A 27,156-nucleotide genomic window follows, 5' to 3' on the forward strand; every position below is an offset into this window, starting at 1 on the left:
TGGCGCCAAATTGGTCGTCGCTCGAACGAGCACTCGCTTCGAATGGGAGAGAAAGAGGATAGAAAAGAAGAAAGAGGAGGGCGGTCAAAAGAGGGGAAGGAGGACAAAGGAACGGGCGAGTCGAAAGGATAACAGAATGCGATGCGATAAGAGCGAAGAGGACGGCGAAAGCAAAGGCAACCGACGATGTCGAGAGCTGGAGAGAGAAAGGTAAAGAGAAAGAGAAAGAGACAGAGAGAAGAAGCCGAGGGCCAAAACGGAGAGGAGATAGGAGGGCGAGGCGGAGGAAAATCAATGTCAGGCAACGTGCGTTGCAACCCGAAATCAAGGGAGCCCACAGGCCTCCCGCGCTCTGTTCTCATCCCAGCTTGGCACTCGGTCGATTCTGCAAGGGATGACGGTACGAGCGCACACCCTCTCCCTTTTTTTTTAACCCCTCGGAGATCGGAGTGAACCATAACCCGCACAACGGTCCACTTCCCGGGCCTCCTGAATTGCGATGTCCTTATGATGCAGATACGATATTCCCTTCCTTTTGGTATCGATATCTATCCAGAGCGATTCCTTCAGAATTTCAACGAGAATAGAAATCGTACCTTCCTATAGAAATGTATATTTATAGACGCAACGATGTAACTCTGCCAAAATGATGATGTCTAATATTGTTAAAAGCGAAGATGAAGTGATATACTGATAAAAGTACGATAGTCGGTTGTTAAAGCACTTCGGAATACTACTTTTCATTTCCGAAATATAGATAGTGCTGAGAAAACTGATGTTGTTCGGACAGAGAGTTGACGAAGGTCTTCCTGACCTCTTCAGGGTCATGAAGAGCGAGTTGGCTCGTTGAAATTCTGAAATATTTTAACCATGTAGTCGGCAAAGTGATTCGATCCGCTAGGGCTCGGAAATAATTTAGAATCGGAGGGATTCGAAGAAAGGACTTCGATCATACACCTCTGCTTATTATTATGTATACGATACAAAGAATGTTGACTACGAAAATGCATAGGACTAAAAATTGAGATTCTTAATTTTAGAAAATAAACAAAGAGAAAAAAGTTTATATATGCATTTCATCTGACAGATAATCATTTCTTCACAGGAAATTTGGTTGACCGCAAGAATCCGTTTCCACTAAGCGAGCGGAATAATCCGATGAATGGATCCTTCTTGGAATCGCAGTATTCCGATGCAACGATGACATTGACAATAACGAAATATATACTGAAAAAAATCTTAACTTTAAATTAAAACTACATATATATTCTTATAAGCAAAAATATTATAAATCTTTATATACAAGATTTTTAATCTTGAGCTGAGCAAAAATAATGTTTGCATCAATACAAATTCATTAAATCAAAACTGAAATTTTTAAGAAGATTGTAATATGAGAATTCTTGTCTTGATTTGAAGATTAATTTTTTTCTTCTATGTAAAGTCGAGTTTTTTAGCTAATTTCTCAAATTTACTTAACTCTCTCATATAGGACGACACTAAATTTAGTTGTCAAATATGCCATATAATACATACGTGGGTACATATCGTATCGGTGCTATAATTCCAGACATTGTGATTGTGCAATCGATTATTCCGACGTGAGTGCGCAACTTTCGTATTACGTTCACCACGAACACTCGTCGTCACTTCCTCGACGCGCGGGCGTACGTTCCGAAAAAGCTGCGTGTGTCTCCGAACGTCTGCGTGTCCACGATGAAAATAGTGCAGACATAATTTTCCGGAGCGACGTGCGATTACTTTGTTCGCGCGCACATACGCGCGCATACGGGGGCGTGATGATGCCGCGCGGCATATCACGCACACGCACGTATACACGCACGTATACATGCACGTATATACGCACGTATATACGCGCTCCTCCGCCTTTGCGCGCGCACGCACTCTCGACGCCGACCCACGAATGCGTCCGAAGCACGCGAAGTCGATGAAAGTTTTGGTGGCACGTGCACGCACACCATCGTTGCGCCCGCGCGCGCGTACACACACACACACACACACACACACACACACACACACACACACACACACGCACGCACGCACGCACGCACGCAGTGCCGTGCACGCACGCATTCGTTATTGATTGGTACGCGCGGTAGGCCCGGCGCGAGGGACGCTCGGCGCCCTACGCCACAACGTAATGGAAAACGCGAATTCCTGAAAATGCGGATATCTTCGAAGGCATCTGCCGATTCCCCTTCGCGATAACACGCGCACATTCCGCGCGTGCATGAAATGATAAGAATGATTGTCGTACTTCTGCACTCTCCCTACGTTCGTACATTTCTATTGAGAGAAGACATAGTAATAATAATGCAAATTTTAATTCGCGAAATTAGCTGCGATTTCGTCGCTCGATGATAAATTTTTTTCGACAACCGACGTTAGAATTCACATTCTTACTTTATAGAAAATATCGCGATATATTTAATATTGTCATTAATATTTTTATTAAATTGTAGGGCGTCTCCTTTTCGTTACTTGTATCGCAACAATGCACTTCCCTTAATCCTAAGATGATCTCGCTACGCTGTCTCGTTATTCCTATTCTTGCGTCCTCTCCTATATGCACCTAATATTGGACAATCGATCGACGCAACTGATCAATATCGATCGCGCGCGCTCCAGTTTCGATTCCCGTCGATTCCCCAGGGTTTGGTCTCTTAAACCGAAGCAACAGATTAGAAAAAAAAAAAAAAAAAAAAAAAAAGCTAAATCGCAAAGAGCACACGAATGTACGCCGCTATGCGCATGAGCTAACTTAAGTTTACTTAATTTGCGTAGTTTTATTATATCAGTTATTACGCACTTCAGGTATATCTTACAGTGGCTCAAAGAGAAATAAAAACATTGAACAGGAATCTAAATCTTTGCAATATAAGTAAATAAGTAGAAGAATTATGATAGGATGCTCCCTTTAATGAGACATCAAATTCTTTACGTCCCATGTAGAGCTTCTACGTGTTTTGAAATGGAGAGATCGGATACTATGTAATGATTATTTTTAAATACTTAACTCTGGAGATCATCAAATTCTTGCTGATATTAAGTGCTTTACATTTAGTATCATAGATATTTTTCTGTTTCTGCTGAATGCACTGTGCGAGCCGCACAGTGCATTTGTGAACAATCGGGAGATCTCAATCAAGAAAATTGACGTCGTTTTCTAAAAAATTTTTAATCTTGTCGGTGTGAGGATTTCCCGAATTTCGAAAACTAACTGGTTTGGACTTTGTCTCCTGGATATATTCATGATACTGTTAATTGTGTTACCTGTCTCCTTGGGTCCAATTGGTCGGCCACTATTTGCTGGAGTTACAGTTAGATAGAAAGAACGAATCGCAGATCATGCAAGATGTAAGCGGACATCGTCGCAAGAAACGGCATAATCGGCTACGACGAATTCACCGAGCAAATTCGCGAGACTCGATGGTGGTGGTGCTGCAGTAAATTTGCACCCACGCCTGGCCGCCCGCCCAATTTGGCGATTCACCCTCCCCCCCCCCCCACCTTCCCCACCACAAAAATATACGCGCCTGGGCGTCGAGCAGCTGGCGCTATCCCGCGTGCGCGTCGCAAACCTCACGCAATGACGCAACGCACGCATTGCGTCGTGCAACACGCACGAGGCGCGTGAGCGTATGTCGCCGGCCTAATTTCTATGCCTATGCATCGAACGACGATGTCGTTAACGCGTTACCCAGCGCCTTCCGACAGATTCCTCCGGACCAGAAATTCATTTTATCTATTTTTATCATGGCGACCAGATGCGATTTTCCAGAGAGAAGATTCATTCGAGGGCGGGGCGAAAATTAATTGCGAAAGATTATTAAGACAGTTCGTTTATTTTAAGGGATACATACTGCCTCACGTGCGTGCACGCATACGCGTGAGACCTGACCCATTCTACTGGTCTCTCGAGCTGCGGGTCTCTCTCTCTCTTCTCACGCACGATGCAGCGACGATAAGACAGAGAGAGAAGGAAGACGCGCTCGCTCGCGACCGGGCAGCGTTTGTCCTTTGTATAGGAAAACCAGAACCGCGGGAAGGGAACGCGACAAGGAACAGAGGATATCCAACGAAGGTAGGGTTACGCACATTGTGCGTGGGCGGAGGGTAACGCCGGCTCGCACGTTGTTTTATTCGAACTTGCCGGTGTGAGGAGTATGGTAATAAAGCTTGCGGAAGAGGGGCTTGGGAAGGGAGGGGGCTACACTCCGGCTATTTTGTCCTCGTACGCATGGAGAAAGCATGGAAAAAATGCGTCTCGCGCGCGCGCGGCCGCGACGGTAAAAAATTCAACCCTTCAAGGGTGGGCGGTGGTTAATGAAAATGAATGAAAAATTTATGGTCGCGAGCATCGACGGGGCTTTGTTGGAGTGTCCGGGCGTCCAATTTCATATAAACCAAGACGAGAAAGAAAAATAAGAGATAGAGTTAATTGCACGGATGATTAAAAATTAATAAAAGAGAAATAAATCAATACGAGCTAAAAATCTAATTATAGCTCCCGTCATTATGACGATCAATATTGTTACGAGGAGTTTCTATACATATTTCTCACTACACTTTGTGAGGTTTCTGATGTTTCATGTAAAATAGTTCTGTACAGATCCGTTAATTACATGCATGGCAATCATTACGCGAATATGTACGCGAGCTACTAGCATAACATTATGCAAATTAGAGACTATTGTCATATCGCGCGTTTATACGAGTAAATTCTACACTTTAATTGAACACATCCTCCGATGCAAAGAGCGCGCTTTTCTCATGGCCTTTTATACAAAATTTTTGGATCATTCGTTAATGTCTCAAAAACCGTTTGCCAACTATCAGGAAATGCGAAAGTTACGCTCAATTTCTCGACGTTTCCTACTGGAATTGTCCTTCCTCAGAGCTTTCCGTTCATTATCATTCTCGATTATTTTCCCAATATAATTTGACTTAATTTTAACGCATCGTCACTATATTGTCCCAGCGCCGTAGAAATAATCGTCGCTCTCGGCACATCGTCTATCAACGATTCCACGTCTATCACGTATACCATTGATGGTCATTATTCTGCTCAATAATGCATATCCATATGTTCGTACGCACACATCCGCGTCACGCCGAAAGCGCGGTGTCGCGCGCTCTCACGAAAAACAACAAGACCTTCACGAGAAAGCGAGCGCGTTCTCTTTGTATGTGTGTGTTTTTTTTTTTTTTCGATTGCGTTCCATGCTTCATTTATCAGTTCGCTCGTACGAGAGCGGGTGCTCCAATGGCCTTATCATGAATTATTTCGTGACCCGAATTCGGCATTGTGTGTGCCCGCGTACTTTCCCTCTCTCTCCTTCTCCCTCCCCCTCCTCACGCTCTCTCTTTCTCTCTCTTTCTCTCTCGTTCCATCTCCCTCATTTCTTCTCTCCTCCTCTTTCGCTCTCTCCTTCTTTCCATCATATCCGGTGGTCTAACGGTTAACAGCGAGCTGTACGTGTACGGTAGTACATGTACATGTGCTTGCGCGCGTGTCGAAACAATACGTGCAGCCAAAGAGAAGAGTTTTCGTGTTTGGCCCGACGAAAACGCGAGGCGCGTCGTACGCCATGCGTGCGTGCGTGCGTGCGTGCGTGCGTGCGTGCGTGCGCGTGTGGGCGACATCAAGATTGGGCGTTATCACAAGCCAACCACAGATGATCGTATCTCGCTCACCCTTCCCCGCCCCCGCCCTCGGCCTCTCCTCCTTTTCTGCGTCTCGACCTACTGAGAGCGCAATCGTTGCAATCGTTACAACACCGATGATAAGACTGTTTTCGCATGGCATAACCTGTTTCGATTTCCTGATTAGCTATAATGCGCATTTAGATATGACACTGTTATCCAATAGTTGCGAAAGAAGCTGCACGCGAATGTAAATATATATGCGTCGTATTTTTCAAATGACGTTACTGCAAACAATAGGATATTCTCGTCTCAATCATCGAAAATCGATATTTCTACATCTCTCTTACGAAAATCGAAAGAGTCTTTTCTCTTTCGCAAATTGGCCACGGTTAGCCCGTGAAAATTCCGTGAATTTTGATATTGCGTTCTTCGATTGTAATCGATCCGCCGGATCTGGACTTTCCAGAATGAAGATTACCGTTCGATACACGGAATTCGCTCTGCCCCCTCGATAACTATACGATAACTATACGAACATTATTGTCGCGCGGAGTGAGATACGGCTTATTTGTTCGAATAAATGACCGCCGCTCCGAAGGGCAGATAATAATTTCGTGCAATCTACGAAATAATCGAACAATTTTAGGTCGTAGTCGAACAGGCGGCCTCTCTAATTCGGGTTACTGCGATTCCACCGCATACTACCGCCCTCGATCGATCAATACGAACCGTAAGAATTTCTCTTCTCTCTCTCTCTCTCTCTCTCTCTCTCTCTCTCTCTCTCTCTCTCTCATGCCGTTCTCTGGCCGCATTCCCGTTAAACGCTACGCCAAATATTCGTAAACGTCAATCATGGATTTACGCGCACAAATATTCTTTTGTATCCCTGTAATTTTTTTCGTGCTCGCACAGCGAACACGAAAATTGCAATTTTTTTTCTCGCCCGTGACAGAGTGTGCCGCCTATCTCTTTCACCGTCTATCGGACGGGCATGAAACGGACGTTTTCTTCTACGAAGATAATTTGCAGCGAGTAGAACGGCCGACTCACGCTCTTCTAACTCTCTTTCTAAAACACCGCGCCTGGCCATGACACACATAGCAGCCAAGTCTTTCGCATCCTCTCTCGGGAACATCCAAACTGCCTAAAACCCATAACTCACGAGGGATCTGCCGACTTGTCTTCGGAGGGAACCCGCTATTTTCTCACGTCTCGAAAATAGCCACTTTTATCGTCATGCACAAAAGATCGGGCGATCTACCCGATCTCTCTCTCTCGGTTTGCATCGTGAATAAAAATGTAAATCTATTTAAATCGGAAAGATCGGGCGAAAGCCAGAATTAGAATTATTCCGTTATTCCGCTAATGATAACGGCGCGCGCGCGGAATAATACGCTCGCCGATACGAGTTGACTAATCCGCGCTGCGAGTTGCGGACGTAAAAATAGGACATGCATTTAATTTTACATCGCCCCAAGGTCCTGACGTAACGGAGCCAGCGGATTTGATCGGCATAGCCGCGTAGGAAGGAAAGCCGGTGGCAGTTGCACGACTTTCGACGCATTGCCGCAACATAACGGGCGAAGGCCTCGCATTCTTCTTGTGCAACAATTTTCGACGATGGAAGGAAGGTCTCGTGACGGCGACAGTATAATGCCGCGGCAAGGCTGAATTACGTCTAATCGCTTCTAAGAACCTGCCAACCGAATGAGCGGCCTCTCTTTTAAATGGTATGTAATAGGAACTCGCGTGTATTATGCATGCGAAACGTCGAAAGAACGTCGAAAGAACGTCGGAAAATAATTCAATGTTAACCATGTTAACCGATAATGACGATCGATTGAATTTAAACGCGAGTTTATAAATATCTTTGGAAGTTCGAGAAAAATAAATATCGGGAAATTATCTGCATTAAAAAAAATATCGTAAATTCGCACGGCAAAAAATGGAAATATCAGAATTTGATAACGCGTTTCTAAAATTGACAAAAGTATACGATCTTCCGTCAGGAAGACATCAATAAGAAAATATCCTTTTGACTACATTGGCAATAATCATTTCTGTAATTTCGTGTCTCCACGCAATCGCTAATAATATTTGCCTCTATTAAATCAACGTGCTTGCACGCTTTCGTGCTTTCGACAATACGAATACACGTCGTCCAATCGTCGTCGCAGGTACGTCGCCCGTGGATGGCGCACGTAGAATTAATACTCGGAAATGACGAATTAATGTTTCAGCAAGTCACCGCTCGTGCTGCACGAACTTTCTCGCCGAAGTTTGTCGCACGTCTGGCTGAAACTTTTACGAGGCACGCGCGCGAAATTGCAGAAGGGTTGCGAGAGCTTGCAAGAAGAATTAGAAAAAGAGAAGGAGTATGTCAGAGAAAAGGAGAGAGAGAGAGAGAGAGAGAGAGGGGAGCAAACGGAAAAACAATTGGTCGAGGGAATGACCCGAGGATGGACATGCACCTGTATGTGAACACGTGCACGTGCTCGATGCAACTGCACCATCCCCCGTTCTCCCTTCCTTCCCCGCGCTTCGTTCATAATTCAGCAGGGCGAATTAAACGAGCGAGGGACGCGAGTTCTCTCGCGTGTCGTTGTTTCTATTGCGAAGGACATAAGGTAGCGAGAGAGCGGATTAAGCAATATCGAGCATTCTCCGCTTCGATGAATTGAGGCGAGAGCCCCCCTCCCGCCTCTTCTTCTTCCCTTCACCTCTCTCCGAGAGAGCGCTTTCACTTTCCGTGTCATTTCGTACGTCACTCAGCTACTCCATTTTTTTTTCTACAGCGGTCGTCGGGATGTCGCTGTAATTGCTACGCGAGAATTGCATAAATAACGAGCTCGGCGATGGAATAAATGACGTGCATAAATAAATGCTTACGACGCTACAATGTCGTCGTTGCAGACGCTCTCCAGAATTGATTGAGGACTGGAGAATAAAATAATTATGAATTTTCTTTTCAGCGAGACATTTTATCAGTGTTATATCATTACCGTCACGATGTCTTTTGTATTCGAATAAACGCGCTACATTTATTTAAATAATAATTCTTCAAAGTTCGAAATCTTCTTTTGAATAAAATGAAAGTCTTGCGAATTAAATTAAATTAATCCGTTTCTTTTAAATGTAAAATTACGTATCAACATCAATATTGAGCAATATTGATCAATTTCATAAAGCATTTCATAAAGCTCGCTCGCATACTAGAAAGTAGCATTCTGGAATTTAAGAGAAAGTACTGTGGTCGTTAGAAAAAGGACACGATAAAAAAATAAGGTATATAGTTCTACGATCATGATACGCTTTCGAAGTGTTTTTCATTTTGAGATTACGTAATTTTTATTTGTCGATGTGTGATTGTTCCTCATACACGACGGAATGTGTGTGCAATAAGCGGCGAGATCAAACGTCACGACTTACAAGAGGAATATAGAGTAATCTTCTTGTATTTTCCTCAAACGATGAAAATAACATTTCAAATAATAATTTCAAAGGCTTTTATTTACAGCCGTAGTTAAACGTTTTTTATGTCAAATCATTAATTTATACGTGTCTAATAGGGCCAGTCATCTAATTAAGCACGAGAAGATTAAGAAGATGTCATTTCACGAACGAAGAGTAATAAAAAGTGATTTTAATTCAGGAACATTTCGAAGATTCCATTCAAAATTCAAATCTATGGAGACACGAGACATCTCACCTCGGGTTAGGTCTTTTTTTTCTCGCCAAATAGTTTGCGCAACGTACCGCGACGTCGTATAAACTCCACGTCGAGACGATGATCGAAATGGCGAAGCGGTGCGATTTCTAACGATTCTACAAAAAGGGTCTAACAAAAAGTAACACTTTAACAACATACTCTCAGTGAGCATAACTGTACTCCCGATAGAATAACTCAACAATGCGGCGGCCATGATTTTTCTCACCGCGCGGTCACGATTCTCTCGTCGCATTATCGACCAGAGGCCTCAAAAAGATCTGAGAACGGTCACACCTACATTAGCGTTGTGGAGAACCGAGCGTGTCCCCACCGTTTCATCCTACTTTTCGTACTTTTTTTTTTTTTTTTTATAATATGCCTTTTCAGGGATTCACGCCTTCGCATCTTCGCGTCTCTACGTCTTTGCTCGTATGATATCTGAATAATTTGAGAGTGGCAACAAAATCTTTCTGTTTCAACGTCACCTCCCTTTGTCGCATTCATGCGACATAGCGATAATAATCTGATCTCTTTTTTCCGACATCTTTATTCCGCCGGAATATCTTTGAAGATCTCCGACGTAACGTAGCTGAAAGTGCAAAGAGGAAGAAGGTTTTCGAGGCGACCGCTCCGAACTTTGGTACATTAATAAATAACTCCTCCGCCTATCAGCGGACTTCTTTTACTCTTCCTTGAGCACGTTTAACGTGCACGAAGGATCGTCTCCCCCGTCCTTCCCCGTTTCTTTGCCCTTTCTCCTCTACGGGCCTAATGTCAATAACCGTTGCATTAGTTGACGCTTCGTTACTTTCTTTGCGGCGGGCGAGCGAGCGGGCGATTAAAAATGGTCGGGGTGCCATCCGCGGGTGGCACACAGTCGCCGCGACGCCGACGCCGACGTCGAATCGCGTCGGTGTTGGTAGCCGGTGTCCGTCGCGCCCGTTTCACGTGGCGTCGTCGTAGCGTCACGCTCGGTGATTTGCTCGCCGGAGCAAAAGATGTTCCCAATGGCTGCACCGTCGCCTGCATCCTCTTTGTACACTTTGTCCACACCGTGAAGGCAAGTCGTAAGGCATCACCCTGTCCCCGGAGCACCGGACGGGGAGATCCGGTAAAATCTACGTACGTCCACGTACGGCGTCTCTCTCTCTCTCTCTCTCTCTCTCTCTCTCTCTCTCTCTCTCTCTCTCTTTCTGCACGTTAGAGCGTCGCCGAAGCGAGCGACTGACGTACACGTGGACGAAAAAAGATATTACACGAAAACCGTCGCATCTCTCAACTATGAATTCTTTGATCGGTCCGGTCAGATCGATTTTCCTTTCCTCTTTGAAAGTCAAGAAATTGAAGAAAGATTTAAAATTGTTTTGTTAATGTGTTAAAGAGATCGTAAGAGGTAACGTGGGATAGTTTGGAGAGTGCCTCAGACGGCGTCTCGAGCTTCTCTTTACGATGCACCGTTTTATCTCTCGCCGCAAGATGACTCGGTGCGGAGTAAGCGGTACAAAGATGAGAGGAACGCGGCAGTTGCAACATCCGCGGTCAGGCCCCACGTGCAGTGCAATGATGCAACATTCGTACATTTTGTAACTTCGGAGCCAGAAGGCCTTCCTACCCGACGCATTGAACCGGATAAAGTCTATCAGATCAAGAGTATAAAAAAGCGTTGGGAAAGATCTCCAATTTATGACGTTTACCGGTCGCATACGTTTTAGAACGCGGAAGTCAGTTTTGCCGAAACAATTGTAGCATGAAAATTTATTCGCACGTTTGCTATATATTCTGATGAGGAGTCAAAGTGTACGCATAGTTACGAGAACGCGCGTACGCAAAGTTCAACAAACAAGGCTCGACTAGACTCGTGCACGTTCACTCGCCACATTATCCTTGATTTCATATGTCAATAGACTTAGCCGTGTCGTTCTTTCTTATTCGCGAATGTTTCGCGATCTAACGTTATTCGTCCATCGACGTGACACGTCAGATCGGATCTCCATGAGTGATTTATTAGAACTATGACTCGAGTTGAACGAGATGATTTTGCGCAAAGTTAAACTGAGCCTGCGAATCTCATGTTTTTATATATATTTTATATATATATATATATATATATATATATATATATATATATAGAGAGAGAGAGAGAGAGAGAGAGAGAGCAGCTGTCATTTTGATCTCCACCGAATTTAAATCACAACCGTCCGCGGTAAATGGCGGCGACATTTTGATATAAAAATAATGGATGGCACTCACCGCCGTCGACGGTAGAGACAGTGCTGGCCTTGTTGATCTTCGCGTTCCACATAGCGGGTGCGACGGGATCGGGAATCGGCGGCATCGGCACCATCGACGAACCCAGCTGTGCACCGTGCAGATGATCCGAGTTCGATCCGTACGAGCCCGCGTCAAATCCCCCCCGTCCGGGATAAACCTCGTCTTCCCGCTTTGACAATTTTTCCGCCAACTTCTCCGCCCTCTCTCGATCGGTCAACGCCACTGGCTCCTGCTTTATTCGAAGATCTGCGAACACGTGATCAAGATCTGTGAAGGACCGATCGAGGTGGAATTTCTCGACTGATTTTACGATCGGTTTTATCAAAAGTAGGCCTCTCTCACCTTCGGCAACGTTTTCCTTGAGATCACAATTGCTGCGCTCCTCGGACCGCGCTCGTTCCAGCTGCTGTTCCAGTTCCGTGGGCGTGTGCGGCGCAGTGTGGGGATGCAAAGAAGTTTCGGAGGGATGGATGAACGGTTGGTAGAAGTGGTTCTCCAACAGAAGCGGATGCGGGGCGGACGCCGGCCGAAAGGCAGTGCCGTCGCGCAACACGCTCGCTCTGCCCAGCGAATCGACATCGCTCGGCGATCTAAAAATACGCAATCGCAACTCACGAAATCTTCACGCGAGTGAATCGGCGAGAAATACGTAACGCGGCGCGAATATTTGGTAAACAGACGTAATACGATAAGGAGGAAGTATGGAGAAAATCAAATCAATCCGGAAATCGATGCGGCGTCGACGCGAGGCGAACGAAAGAACGTATAAAAACGTATAAAGATAATTATGCTTTTGATTTGCGTAACATCGAATAATTGCTTTACTCGGCGAGAAATTAATTTCGGTCGAAATTGAAATATAATCCGACAAGCCGAAGTCCGAAAGTCGTAAAAAAGTCGCCTCGGCAAAACAAGCATTTCTTCATCGCAAATAGTTTATCGCTCCGCTTTGTCACATACGTCATCGCCGTTAGAATGTAAGAAGGCCATGACCGTCGCGTTTCCCGTAAAAATCCTACGCGCCTCGGCAACAGACTCTTACCTCATCAGCCTCTTCGGTGGGCTCTCGTAATAGTGAGAGGTGGAGTACACGCTGGGCACGGTGTACGCCGGGGCGGGCGATGGCGCCGGTGTGGGGGTCCTCTTCATGATGTTCCTGACCATGGTGGCTTCGCCAGCCTCGTTCATGTTGCTCATATCACCGACGCCGCCACCGCCGCCCCCGTTGCCGATGGTACCACTGATGCTACCGCTGCCGACGCTACCCCCGACGCTGCCACCACCGCCTCCGCCGTTACTCTCTATATCCGCGGAAGTGTTGCTGCCCTCCGCGGCGTGCCTCTGCGCCACCGCCAGCTTCTCATGCTCGATGATCGACAGACCCTTAACCTGGATTTGGAAGACAATCATATTTTAGAAAAATGTACTGAGAAACGGTATAAAAATATTATCTACTAAAAATATTATATAGTAAAATAAATATTAAAGTAAAAGGGGATTAAGAAAATATATTTATCGCATTTGAGTGAATGTTCACGTGAATGTCAACGTGTGGATTATGTTAATGAACATTTCGTGCAGATATAAGCAGCACCTGCCGCTATGTACATTTCAATTAAATATGTAAAACCGTGCCATTTTACAGTAAATGCTCGAATATACTGAATTAAAGCACGGGATTTACAGAGGCGACAACGTGTTTTCGAGGAGAGTTTGACAAATGATTTAACTTCGCTCGAGCTTCCACGACACAAATGATATGTAGAAATTTCAGGCGAGCGCGAATTTAGGAGGTTCAGGCGCCACATGTATAATTATTCGGGAAACATTATTTAAGGTCATTAAATACAGAAAAAGAGACAGGCACATACTTGAAGGCATTCAGCTGCCTTGAGGAAGGAGCTGAGGGATTCCTGGGACACATGTACCTCTCCACGGTACATGAATTCGAGGAGGGACGCCATATTGTGGGCACTCGTCCCATCGAGAATAACGATCAGTCCCGCGGGAGATGGCGGCATTCCTTCGAAGAGCTCCTGAAAGTGCTTGCTGCATGCTGCGAGAATTAACCTGTGCGCCTTGAACGTAACTCCTGAAACATAAATAGGATGAGATCTTTTTAAAATGTAAGCGGTAATAAGAAGGTACGCCGAAAAGAAATACTCGACGAGTCGTAACGAGTCATTCCTAACGTAAATCAAAAGTATATCGTCGAAAAGAGATTCACTAGAACGCTATCGCGAGAATCATCGCGTAACAAAGTCGTTCGGCGAAATTGGCACGTCGAGAAATTTTTGGTGCACGCGCAAGACGCTCGGGGGCCTTTTCTTTCTCACGGCTTACAATGTAAGCGAGCGCGCGGGAATTTCAGCGTGCAAAGGAAGCCGGTGACCGACGAACCCTTTTTTTTTTTTCCAAGCAGCCCACCACTTCCCTCTCCGCGACGCGACATAAAGGAACCGAGGCTAGCACGCCTGACGTCGATGCCCTTTCTCGCAGCTCGTTGCGTATGTAGGTCATCTTCGGACACGATCTTCCGTAATTCGTAATTCACGCGCGCGAGCATAATGCGCGCTCGCTGGCACGCGGGCGTGTAACACAACACGGGCGGCCGCTGCACGTAAAGCGCTTGATGTATTCAGAAATGACTAGCATAAAAAAGGAAAAAAAAAAAAAAAAACCATATCCGACCATCTAAGCCTTTGCGTGTAGTTAAAATTTAAATCAAATTCCGAACAAAATTTCTTTTAAAGGAAGAAGTCGTTGAATTTTTTATTTCAGATGTTTGTAGAGCTTAAATTCGAAGACAATAGCACTTTGCTATTTGCCTGCATAAACTACGTTATATTTTCATTATCTAGAGTTATTCGAGTCGCGCTACTTCTTCTCGTATCTTATTTCGTGATAGTTTCCATGCGAATCGGGCGAACGGGAACAATTCATGAAAGCGCTTCGTGCGTTTAGACCAATGTGGGAAGAAGCCTCATTGGCAGTGCCCGCCGAATAAGGAAATCAAGTGCGAGAAGAGAAAGGAGGAAGGTGACGAGGGCACGACCAGGTGGCACAAAGCACCTGTCTTGCCGAGTGGCTCCGGTACACAAAGTGTATCCAACTCTTTGAGCTTCCTCTCGGCGCGATCATATTTCCGTATACTCCCTGTTGCGCCCAATTTCAAGCCTCTTATCCGACGAATATTGGATTTGCTGCGTATCCGGAGGAGAGACGATTCAACGACTATCTGTGATATAGTCCGCGGTTGTCCGTCGAAATATATATGTATCGTGAACTTTGTCTCACAATGACAGTGTATAACAATGACAGTGTCTCTATCAAATATCGTACTTCGGAATCAAATTTTGATCGAGAATACTTCTCTGCATTCTAATCTCACTGTTGTATTAAACCCCGCTCCTTACAACTTGATCAATATGAGATCGCGCATATCGTTACAGGTGTTCGGACCAAACGTACGCTCAGCTCATTACGTATTATGCAAAGGCTAATAGTCGAATCGCGTATACCAGTGTATAGACGTTTCGCAAGCACGATCGCAACTTTGTTCCGTTGTTTGTCGACGGCAGTAAGTGAAATCCGCGCAACAAACGTATAAGAATTAAGCGTGAAGAAGATTTTCCATTTAGATTAAGAATAACGAATTTTTTTAATTTCATAATAAACTTCTCGGGAGTCGCTCGTGACGCAAGGGCGGCCGACATCGTGGAGATGATACGACTTCCCTGTACGTCCGCGAAATGCGCTTGGAGAACGCTTGAAGAACGACAGCCGGACGGCCTGCCGTTCGTTCGCGCACAACACTTGTGGAAATAATGAGATGTGCAGAGTTCATCGGCGTACAATTCCCGGGGCTATTAATAATTTTCGTAATGTGGCACGGGCCGCACGCAGCAGCAGGCCCGCGAGAGATGCCTCTCACGTGCACACATGCGTTGTTATTCCCGTTATCGCGGCGCATGCAGCATGTGTAATAATACACGATACGTTGCAAAGAATTTCGGCGAGGCGTTGCGTAACACGCGCGCGTGGAAAGGCCTCGAGGACGTGTTTATGACACGCCGCAGCGCCGTCATCGACTCGCCGGGCAAGCGAGAGTACGGCTATTACTGAATGAGCGAGTAGAGATAACGCACGAGCACACACACTCTCGGCACGATCGCGCGTACCTATTTAGATATTGTTCATAGTTAGGGACTATATTTGGGGAGCGGGCGGCAATGCCATCGTTAGCAAAGATTGTCGATTACGGATAAGCGATAGCGATTCGACGGCGTCGCAATGAAAAAAAAAAAAAAAAAAAAAAAAAAAAAAAAAAAAAAAAAAAAAAGACCACCGTCTTCTCACTTGTGCAATAGGGCGTTTATGCAAAAGTGATAAGAAAACTGCGTAATTATCACGCTTATTCGTATTACGTGCGTTACATTTTATTAGGTGATTGAGGCGCATAGGCGTATCCAGGATTTTTTTGGAGAGGGGGAGTTTTTTCTTATTTTATTTTCTTTTCTAGATATTTTAGAATATATTTTCCTAATTTTGAATAAGAGAAATATTAGATTTCACAAATCATAATTTTAGCTTTTTTTTTTTAATTTCGAAGAAGATAAAAGTCTCCCAAATTCCCCTTTGGATACGCTCATGATTGTGCGTTATCTAACAACTATTGCTATGTTTTCTAACGTTCCACATCCACATTATTTGTACATTGCCTAAGTATATTATTTGAGAGATTTGTTGCAAATATTGTCATTTCGACAGGATTACGTGAAGGTTTAATAACGAGAAACGAAATTGCCAGCGGCGTGACTGCCGTCACGAAACTTGCAAATAAAACTCGCGTGTAGTTACGCAACAGTGCAATGCACTCTTCGCGGGCAATCTATTCATATTCCAAGGCCAGCCGGTAGTCTTTGGGAGTTAGGGTTTTCGACGAAGCCTCTTACGACGGTCATCGTTCCCCCTACTACGCAATAATAATTCGGAGCCTCGTGTATGTACGTGCATCGCGAATGCGTGTAATACACACCGTGAAGCTTAGAATTACAACTCAATGTCAATTGCATGGCGATGTCAGCGACCGATACGTCGTAAACAATATTGCGGTTTTTATCAAAGGCTTCAGACAATGCGAGTTTAATGTTCTCCAAAGGGTCCAATCTCCGATCAAATTGAACTCAACGAACGTAATAACATCGTGGAAGAGGGAGATATCTGGTCGCATGAATAAAACTGGAAACTCTCTCGGCATCGATGGATGCAACTTTTTGTGTCGTTCAAAAATATTCAAGACTAACGCGCGCGTAATCGAAACTACGGTTGGATCGGAAAATTACAGGGCAAAAGCCGGAGTCATCCCCATGATCGTCGCGGAACGGAGATACGTGGTGCGCGATATCCAAGTTTTGCGAATAGATAAGAATGGTCGCTGATTTGATTAGAGCGGAGACAAAACTCTAATACGATAGAAGGCGGCCAATGGAAGGGAACAACGGTCAATGCCCCGTCAAGGTCGACGATGCAGAGTGTGGCTAGAGCAAATGTGTGTTTGCCATATCGGCTCGGCTCGGCTCGGCTCGACTCGTTTTACAGCTTCGTCCGCACGAAAAGTTGACAGGCCAATCGTAGTTCGAGCTTCTTCTAGGCCCGGCCAATGGCCGCGTGGGACCAAGGTCGTCTTCTTCGCACGAGCTCCAAGTTCGGTGCACACCACGGCGAAAAGCGGTGCCGAGAGAGAAAAAAAAGATATGGTGGACTGTCGAGGGATCCGCGAGGGAGGGAGGGAAGAGCGCAACCACACGCATCGCGATACGCGCAAGAAACGACACGTGGAGAGATTCACGACCGTGAATCTCGAGGTTGCCCTCGTGATAAAACGGCGAATGCGCACGTGCGTGCGTGCGTGCGTGTGTGTGTGTGTGTGTGTGTGTGTGTGTATCTGCGTGTACTTGTGTGCGATAGCATGTGACACGCACGCGCGTCGAGCGTAGGAAGAGTTGGGATGCGGAAAATAGATGCGCACTTCTTTGTTCGCGTGAATGTTAATCGCGCGCGACTTCTCTCAGCCTCTCTTGCGATTCGGAGATTTGGATCGCCGATGTTGCGCCCCGACGTGCGCGCAATTCTCGCTTTACGAAAATTCCACTCGGCGATCCTCCTGATCTCGTGGGAATGAAATCGTTATCTATGAGAAAGGAAGAAGAATGAGAACGTATTCTAATTCGACCAATCAGCGACTCATTCGGAGAATAAAACCGTTCCTTAACAATTAACATTTAAACACGTTAACGAAATATTCTTTTGTTCGATCAAGATATTATCTTGACCAAAATAATCGCCTTCCGAAATGCAAAATATAATTACCGATAAACACTCGCCGATCCGATTACGTTGGTATTACGAAAGATAATATTTTCCGAGAAACGCGTGCGCGCGACATAGCTCGGGGGACGTGCGAATAATACCAAGCACCGAACAACAAAGCTTCTAATTCCGGTCGGTTCGTCTAATTCACGGTCATGAGTATTCGATTGCGCATCGCGCACATCCGTCACCGGAGCTTGTAAATGCATGCGGAGCGTTGCGTACTGCGCATTGCGTAATTGGTTCGATGTCATTGACCCATTTTCAATGAACGATTTCGAGTTCGAGATCCGAGGGGGGGGGGGAGTTTTATCAGCGCTCTCGCTCTTTACCCACAGCTCGCGTCACGTATGCATATTCTTGAGTCGCGTATTTATTGCAGCCGTTCGGATGAGGCGTTGTCGCGCGCGAAGTATCGTATCCCTGTTCCCGCCCTCCCCCGTCATCTCCGCATTGGTCCCCTTCCGCGAAGGTTAACGCAGTCACTAGGCTCCAATAATCTGATAAGGGCGGCGCTATCGTGGAAGTGTCGCGCTCTTTCGCAACTCCGCGTTTGCCTTGTAATACTAACGAACTAGGCCTTGACGCCTGGTACCTCCACGCGTCTAACATTGTTGACTTTTTCTGCGGACTGTGGTTCGAATGCGATTAGAGTGTAACGTCGTGACGAAATATAGACGGAGAATTGAGGGAGTAGCAGAGAGGAGGCCGGCGGCGCGAATTGCATAATAGTCTAACGATTAAAGCAATCGAGCTGTGTTTTAACATCGAGGATACGTTTAGAAACCGGTTTTCAAGCTGCTCGGCGGAGAACAGCTGCCAGTAAAAATATGTCAGTTTTTATTTTCGCGATAACAGAATATGAAATAAGATAAGATCTTGGCCGCGCGTGCCTTTCTTCCTCGTAACGATCCCGTTGGCTATTGGTATCTTCACGGCATAACAAAGCCGGATGAATCGCCGCGCAGTTCCGTGATTTAGCGAGTTCCGCGTTTAGCGACGCGCAGCCGGCCGGATTACATGTTTGTAATAGAAATAGCAGCGCAGAAGGCCACGCAGTTTCGTAGCCGAGAAGATCACCGACCACCCGGCTAGAAGGCCAGCTAGAAGAGGATATGTATATCAAGTGAATGCCCGTCCGGTCGGCAATCATTAACCACTGGGGTCTATATATATATATATATATATGAATTTCTATGCGCGTAAAATAATAAAACAATTCAAAACCGTATGTCGTCTTGGTATCTTAAATTTTCTGACATTGATTTCCGATAAGCATCCGCGCGCATTTACAGTTAATGTTTACGGCGTTTCAATATCTCTTAATCGGTCGTTCGCTTGGTGCATTCACCCAACGCGACAGAGAGGGAGAAAGAGAAAAAGAGAGAGAGAGAAAAAGAGAGAGAAAAAGAGAGAGAAAGAGAGAGAGAGAGAGAGAGAGAGAGAGAGAGAGAGAGAGAGAGAGAGAGAGAGAGAGAGAGACGAGCTTTCGCGTAATGACGCAGGAACGCGAGGACGAGGCCGAGGAGAGGATGACCCTAGCTGGTGAAGTCAACGGCCGGCATCCTGTTGCATCAGAGCGCGCGCTATAACGGCTAACCTTGACTCCAGGAAGTGTACTTTTGCCACGAGCGTGTCGAATTTTGCGAACGGCGAAATGCCGCTCGCGCGCGTTCGTTCACTCGCGCCGCTCGACACTTCTCTCTTCCTTCTCACTGCGGGTTATCCCCCTCGGGGGGGCCCTCGGTCACGCATCGAGGCTCTCGAATTATCACGATACCACCGGCTTCGCCTTGCATTCCGCCAACGTGCGGTGACGCGTATGCCGGAATAACATCGGCACAAAGCACGATAGAGAGCCTCGGATCGGCTCGCTCCGAGATAGCGAGATAGCTCCGAGGTCCCGCGCGAGCAAAGCGATATAACACCGAGCTCGATTATTCCAAGATTATTTCAAGATGGACTGAGTGAACCCCGACACTTGGGATATCGGAGTTCTACTTTTTCATAATTACATCTTGAAATCGTCGGGTTTACCTACGAGTTACGATAGAAGTCGAAACGATCGGTACGAGACGAGCCGCTCGTTCGATGTCTTGTTATCGAAATGACGGTATACCTCGCGAAAAATTTGAATTGCACACATGGTGATTCACTTTCGGGAGGCGATAAGATCTCTCGTGTAACATTTTCGCCCAACATTCCATATCGCTCAAGTATATCCACATACGTTCCCGTGCGTATCACGCTTTACTTAGGGCGCTCAATGGTACGTCTCATTCATACGGAGGCATAGAAAATCAGAAGCGAACAGAGATACAATTGGCACGACAAATTTAACGCTGGAACGCGGCATTCGACAGTCGTTATTATTGAAAATAAACTTTTACGACCTCGCGTTATTTATGCCACGTAGATTTCACGCAGAAATCTCCACGCTTCTGTTACGAAATGCCCGAAACTTTTATCCGATGCGCATCCGATTCTTTTCATTCAAATCGCTTTTCAGCTTCTTTCCATTTACGTGTGCAACGTGTGATTTCACCTCTGACGTTCGTTATATACGAGTTTTGAAAACAAATGATGAAATCAGAATTTTTTGCCAGGCATATCTGTCGTATGACCACAAACAGTATCCGCCAACAGTATCCAGGCGGATGCAATATTAAATATCTTGTGATATCTCACCGGATGCACGGCTTGAAAATAAATCAGGCTCACGCTACGGCCGTCTATCATCCCGACTATCATCGATTCACAAAATGCCCAATTGCGTGCATAGTGCATATGCAAATGCACATTGACAATGAGACAACGCATCTCGTTTTATACGACTTTTGTTCGGGTTGCAATATTCCACTGTGAAGTGTAAATACAGCTTATTTTTTTGTCGGCCTCTCAGTTTGTGGCTCACTCAGATAATGCGTTATTCAGAGTAAATAAGAATTCTACCTTATCGCGGTGCACTAGACTCTACTGACCCAGAAAGCGACACGTATTCACAACATGAATGGATGTTTGAATGAATGCATAAGCAAGTAACACTCCCCCAGCACACAATTTGCTTGGAATTTTGAATCATCAAAATTAAAAGAATAGAAGAATAGAATATTCTCCGAGTGCTCCAAAATTCCTATTAAAAATCAAAATAGAATTTAATAAAATTGAATAAAAATTTTATAGAATTATATAGTTACGTTATAAATGTTAGAAATTTCAGTTCTACGAATAAAGCAGTTCGTTTTCGTTTCGGAGTCATTTACGAATAATAATGACATAATTAAATAAGCGGTATTTAAAAAGGCAAATTGTGATGAACTGATATATAACGTGCAAAAATGACAGCCGACACAGTTTCCAAATCTCCAAATCTCACGAAACTCCGTTGCCTAGGTAACGCTAGATAAGCGTTTAATATTTAAGATAAACCGTGACACGTGCGGTAATATTTCACGAGGGAATAGCGTGGCTTCTCGCACCTAGGACGATAATGCGAAGGACAGCCGGAGCTCGAAGACGAGCGAGGGCGAACCGGTGTGTACGTGTGTGCCGTTTCTAACGTTACACGTGCCTCGTCTTGCAGCACGCCGCGGATACCGTAACGGTGAGCGCGCGACGCGCGATGCGCGGCACGCAATAGACAATAGAACGCGCAGCGCTCGTGCGTGAGCTATGCGCCGGAATTCTAATCTAAGAGAGACCGACGGCAATTCTCGCCGTCGTGCGTGCGTACGGACTACGTCGCACGCATCTTTCCGGCGTGGATTCGGAACGGTCGGGCCACTTGCGAAACAGCACGCGCGCCTTTGTCTCTAATGTCAAAGTTGCCGCACGCACACGGGCGCGATTCAGGCCGTATGACGGACGCACGTGTGGAGACGGAGATATATATATATATATATATATATATATATATATATATATGGCTCCCTGGCCCTAAATTCTACGCGCCGCCTGTAAAGTTCGTTAGATATCGCAGCGAGCCGTGGACACGTACGCGCGCGAGCAGGCACGTACGCGCGCACACACGCATACGGCCGAATAATAGTGGCCGATAGTGTCCGGAGGCGATTGGACGTCGCCTATCGACGTCTCGATCGATATCTCGCACTTCGGGAGAAACGAACGCGATTACCTTGAAGTGGCTTTTTTTTCGTCCATATAACGTCCATCTCGGATCGATAGAATATATAATGGCTCGGTGGCTCTGGGAGATTGACGCTAATGAGCGTGTGTGTAGGCGATTGCCCTGCTCTTTCCGATGCGCGGGTGTGTATCGCACTTCCGACTTTTGCGCTTCCTCTTAGCGCTAATTTGAGGTGCCGCATGTTAATACATCGGCAAACAACACCCGCGCACGACGTTCGACGCCCAAATATTTTGCCTGAAGAATTGTCAGCAGAATTGTCGTCTGACGCGAGATTGTCGCGTGAGAGATAGTACGCTGTTTAATTACGCTATTTTATCACGTCCTAATTTGTTCTACGTATTCTTAGTGATCAAAAAGACTGGAGATTGAAATGGTCTTTAAACATGTGATTCTAGTCGCTGCGCGTTTCAAGCGAACGAGAAGAAAAAAAATAGAATATTGTAACGCGCGTGTAAGAGAACTTATTCTATTTACATAAGATTATTTCCAATAAGAATGTATATCGTGTGTGAGTTGCAAATCGATATCGTAAAATAATTTGACGCATCGTCCTCGCGGAAAAGAGATCCAGCCGATCGATCGATCGATCGATGGATGGATCACAGAGATTACTTTCTATCTCTCGCATCTCTCTGGGCTATCGTTCGTCGCGCCTTTCGTGAATTCCAAACGTAAATCTCGATTGCGATCGAGAACCATGACGGTTGTCAAGTTCTACATTTCTTTACCGGGTCGCCGCGTCCGACATGCATGCATCGAGAAGAGCGCGAAGGGAGGACGGTTAGGTCTAACTGTAACCAAGACCTACTTTTCCGACTTCCTACGTAAGATACGCGCACACGCACTCGCGGGTGCACACACTTGCACACACGCGCACGCGCCCACAAAGCCCTCGATAGTTGCTCAACGCTCTTTTTCGTGACGTCTACGATTTGACACACCGCTCCTTTCCCCATCACCGACCGACTCTTGTCTCCTTGAACTCTTCTCCCCATTCGCCGAGCCTCCTTTCAAATTTCCACCCTTTGGCCTTTCGCGCAAGAATCTTACATTCCTAATCTCGCGTCACACATAGTACCTCTAAATTGGAAAAAAAAATATACCTCAAATTACGAAAAAATATACCTCTTATATCTTACGCAATTCAGCGACACTCATTATAATACAGAGAGATAGTTAAATTCTCTCATCGCACATGACAATGTCTTGTTTCGATTTATTCTACAGCGCGAAGAAAGTAATTTGAGGATCGAAGAGACTTTTCATATTGATTTTCGTTGCGTTTTTGGTCCCGTTCTCCGAACGTAGCTGCGGTTTTCGGAAATCAGGACGCGCGCATGGTGAAAGCGTTAGATGAGGATTGGATAACGGGTCGTCTCCAAACGGTCGGCGCACAACAGTCAGTTGCACACGCAGTGGAATTAATATATATCGACATCGAAACGTGAGGAGAGTCTCGGAAGTGCGACCCCCCCAAAAGCGGAGGGCGGTCATTGAGGGTTATCGTGAATCGATACCCATGAACTTTAGCTTCGTTTCGATTTCATAAGACTTCGATCGTCCGTTCGTGCATCTGTAGAGAAAAATAGTCCAGAAAAAGAGAAAGTAGCGAATTTTTCAAAATTATTGCGATTTTATTTTATCTTAATACCTGGGTTGCCTGGTACTCAGAATTCTGACGAGCTTTTGCCTTGCTTTTCATAACGTAAATTGCAACAGCGAGGGGTAATAAAAAAATTACAGAGATAGCTAACTACTTGACTGGCTTCGCTATTTACAACATAATTGCAAAAGATAGTACTATCGCTTTTATGCGGTATACTTATCGCATAAAACTTGGCGGTTTATATGTTGGATAGATATCACGCCAGTACGTGATAAATTAGTATTTACTGGTTACAGTGTTTAGCTCGATTGATGTTTTGCCGATTAAGTATTACACGTGCTCCATATTAAGACTGTTTATCGTTATCAAGTTAAGACGAACAAATGGCATGAGTAAATAAGTGACATTATATTAATGATAAATCGAGTCGATTTTCACAAAATCTTGTCCCTTTGACGTATGTAAAACCAGGAAATGCAATGACAGCGAAAGATAAGCAAAAAGTTTCTGGAAAAAGTACAGTTTAACAAAAAAATATTACTTACATTTCTGTGTTATTAAATCCTCCGAGAGAGAGAGAGAGAGAGAGAGAGCAACTGCATCTGGAAATTCGACGACGATAACCGACGAATGTTGAGAAGCTGACGATACCACTTCATCCCGATCATTAAATAATTACGAAGACTAAGATGGAAAAAAAAGACTCGCGCGACAAGTGGCGAGTCAACTAGTAACTTAACTCGATCAATTCTACGGCCCTTGTATGCGATGAAGATTAGTTGATCGATTGGAATGCTCTTGACATCGCGCGCCGCGCTTTTGGAGAAACACCGAGGAATCTTTAAATACACACGCGCGTTATCGCGCTCACGCATATGTGTACGTTGCATTAGTCGGTCACGTCGAAAAGCGGGGCAGCGTTTGACGAAAGTTGCACATTTCTTGTTTATTCAACGCGAATGATAAAGAGGCGAAATATTTAGTTTATCACACATGCTGACGGTGTAGCCGTAGTGCCGTTATCACGCATTTCGTACTGATAAGTCCTTCCGAATTTTATTGACGTCGCGAAGCCTCGATCCGTCCGTAAATGCGTACGCTCTGTGCACGCTCATTGCAAATGTAAATTGTACAATAATGCGCGTTTTACGTCATTTCGCGAGCTGACGAAAACTTCCTCGGCGTCAATCGGCACAATTTCGGCGATTTGTTTATACTCCCAACGGCATCGGTATCACCTCATTTATCGCACTCCAGACAACGAAAGGTCTCGACGAATTTTTCCCATGAAAGATTCGTATGTCGATTATCTCTCGAAAACACGGTGCATCCGCACGATCGGCGAATCCGCGCGATCGTGGCCCTAAAACAAGCGCGTTGCACCGCGGCTCGTTGCGAACTGCTGTTTCGCACGAGCGAGCCGCAAGAGTACCCGCTGCATTCGCTGCGTCGGTGGGGAAGGCGCACACGGAAATTCACATATGCATGGCATGTGCATGTGCATGTGCGTATACTGCACTCCACACCGGATCGAGATTCGCGCGTGCACGCCGACTGACTCTGCGCGTCGCCGATTGGACGGCGATCGGGGGTAGGGGGCCGGCCCAATCTACCCCCCTGCACTCTTATGCAGTCGTGAACTTGTATCACTTGCCGGCGAAGTGGTGATATGCGAATGCAACGCGACGCCGGCCTGGCCCTTTCGCGCGAGGAGTCGCGACTTGCGTTTCATCGGACGCGTTTGATCTATGAGGTGTGTAAAAACCGATCGAAAGGAATTCTTGATAAATTTTTTATTACATTGTATCAAACGAGGGGCTATTTCTGTGATTATTATCATGTTAATTAAATAATTCGCCGATTTTATTTTTTTATAAATATATCTTTCAGCAAACTCTCACATGAATCACGCGAGATTCATATCTCTCCTCTGTTATTTTATGTCTCACGATAAATGCATTAATCTTTTATTAATTACCAGCTACGTAAAATCTTACGTAAAATGCTTTATAAATTCATAGAATTTCTAATTAAAATTCCGCTACCCGAGGGAGAGAAAAGGAGAGAATAAGAACTCATTCATCCAATAATCATCATCAATAATCGACTCGTTAGAAAACGAGTTAAGAATGACTTGACCTATTTTCTGACTTGAACATATAAGAGAAGCCAATTTATAATATTATGACGCAAGAACTCGCTGTCGTGTTTGATTACCGTTTGTGTAACACGTGACATTTACAGTGAGAAAATAATCGCATACCGAATTAATTTGCATCATTGCGTTACATCGACGGCCATCGGTTACGCGTCCGGTGCCGCATTAATTGCAGCGCGTCAACACGTTCGATATGACGTATATACGCGAGAGTAACATTCTATCGAACGAAATAACGGTGAAATTTTTAGCTCGTCGACCGTTTGAGAATGATGTCGAAAAAGTGAAAGCCCGGAACTGTTCGGAACTATGCTCGTATGAGAGGATAAGAAATTCTTTCGTCATTTAGACTCGACCCAATGTATAAAAATGCAACGCGTATGATACCAGAGACACAATGCAATTCAACGGAGTCACGCTTCTTTTTGCGCATTTAATTGCCAAGCCTTCTGACTGCATAAGTGAGACCAAGGAGTCAAGGCTTTGAAATAGCCAGCCGAATTCTCTGATTTAACTTTTATTCGCGTCTAATAACTCCTCAAAATATTCAATGATTGTATCGATGTATAAAATAACTTTCGTTATCGAGCCATATCAAAGAGTTATTTGATGGAGAAATTCATTTATCATGTTTCACATATATCGCAAAGGGAAGGAATAACTTTAAGGAATAATTTTCCCATGTAAAGGAAACTTACCCTCGCAGAACAGGGTGACATCGGTGAGACTCTCGCTTTTGAATAAATTCGAGAATGTCGTTGCTAGATTGCTGCCGAAACTGTTCCACTTGAGGCAGAACTGCTGCTGATGAGAGTCCATGATGCCACCCTTAGGCTCAACTCCGTGACCTTCACCGCCCCTCTCGCAGCTACCTTCCAATAGGTATTTACCTTCTTGATCGCGCTCGTGCCCAATTGCTCGTCCAGCTACGCAGAAAGCAGCTTTGATTATCGATCGATCTCGTTCTCTTCCTCTTGCTGAGACACACAGAATGTATATCCCGTGGATGTCATTAAAATAAAGAAATATAACTCGATTAGAAATCTAATTAGAATTATTAATACATTTCGACAAACGTAGAGAAAGTTTGGAGAAGTTCATATTTTCATGAGTTAACTCAATAATTTTATTCGTGACATCGTAGTGTCAACTCAGTAGTATTGTACCAAAATACCAGTCTCCCTGAATGAACGCTCCACGAAAGAACATATCAGATCGCA

The 27,156-nt window shown here is 45.2% G+C and overlaps 1 protein-coding gene across 6 annotated transcripts in view; it reads right to left on the reverse strand.

Annotated features, from left to right (window-relative positions):
- The window catches only part of chinmo (Chronologically inappropriate morphogenesis), a 54,698-nt gene that overhangs the window by 13,977 nt on the left and 13,565 nt on the right, over positions 1–27,156 (reverse strand). For 5 of the 6 annotated variants that reach the window (XM_089085577.1, XM_089085579.1, XM_011647395.3 and 2 more), the window contains 5 exons: positions 26,635–26,862; positions 13,522–13,742; positions 12,693–13,039; positions 11,993–12,240; positions 11,630–11,896 (listed from right to left, as the gene is read on the reverse strand). In XM_089085577.1, the coding sequence (XP_088941703.1) occupies positions 11,630–11,896; positions 11,993–12,240; positions 12,693–13,039; positions 13,522–13,742; positions 26,635–26,755 (1,204 nt within the window). In that variant the 5' untranslated portion in view covers positions 26,756–26,862. Of the gene's footprint in view, positions 1–11,629; positions 11,897–11,992; positions 12,241–12,692; positions 13,040–13,521; positions 13,743–26,634; positions 26,914–27,156 lie in introns of all 6 variants that reach the window. The other variant, XM_089085576.1, reaches the window with a different exon arrangement.

This window comes from Pogonomyrmex barbatus, unplaced genomic scaffold (genome assembly GCF_055798465.1).
Source record: "Pogonomyrmex barbatus isolate J1 unplaced genomic scaffold, ASM5579846v1 scaffold10, whole genome shotgun sequence".
Classification (NCBI taxonomy): domain Eukaryota; kingdom Metazoa; phylum Arthropoda; class Insecta; order Hymenoptera; family Formicidae; genus Pogonomyrmex; species Pogonomyrmex barbatus.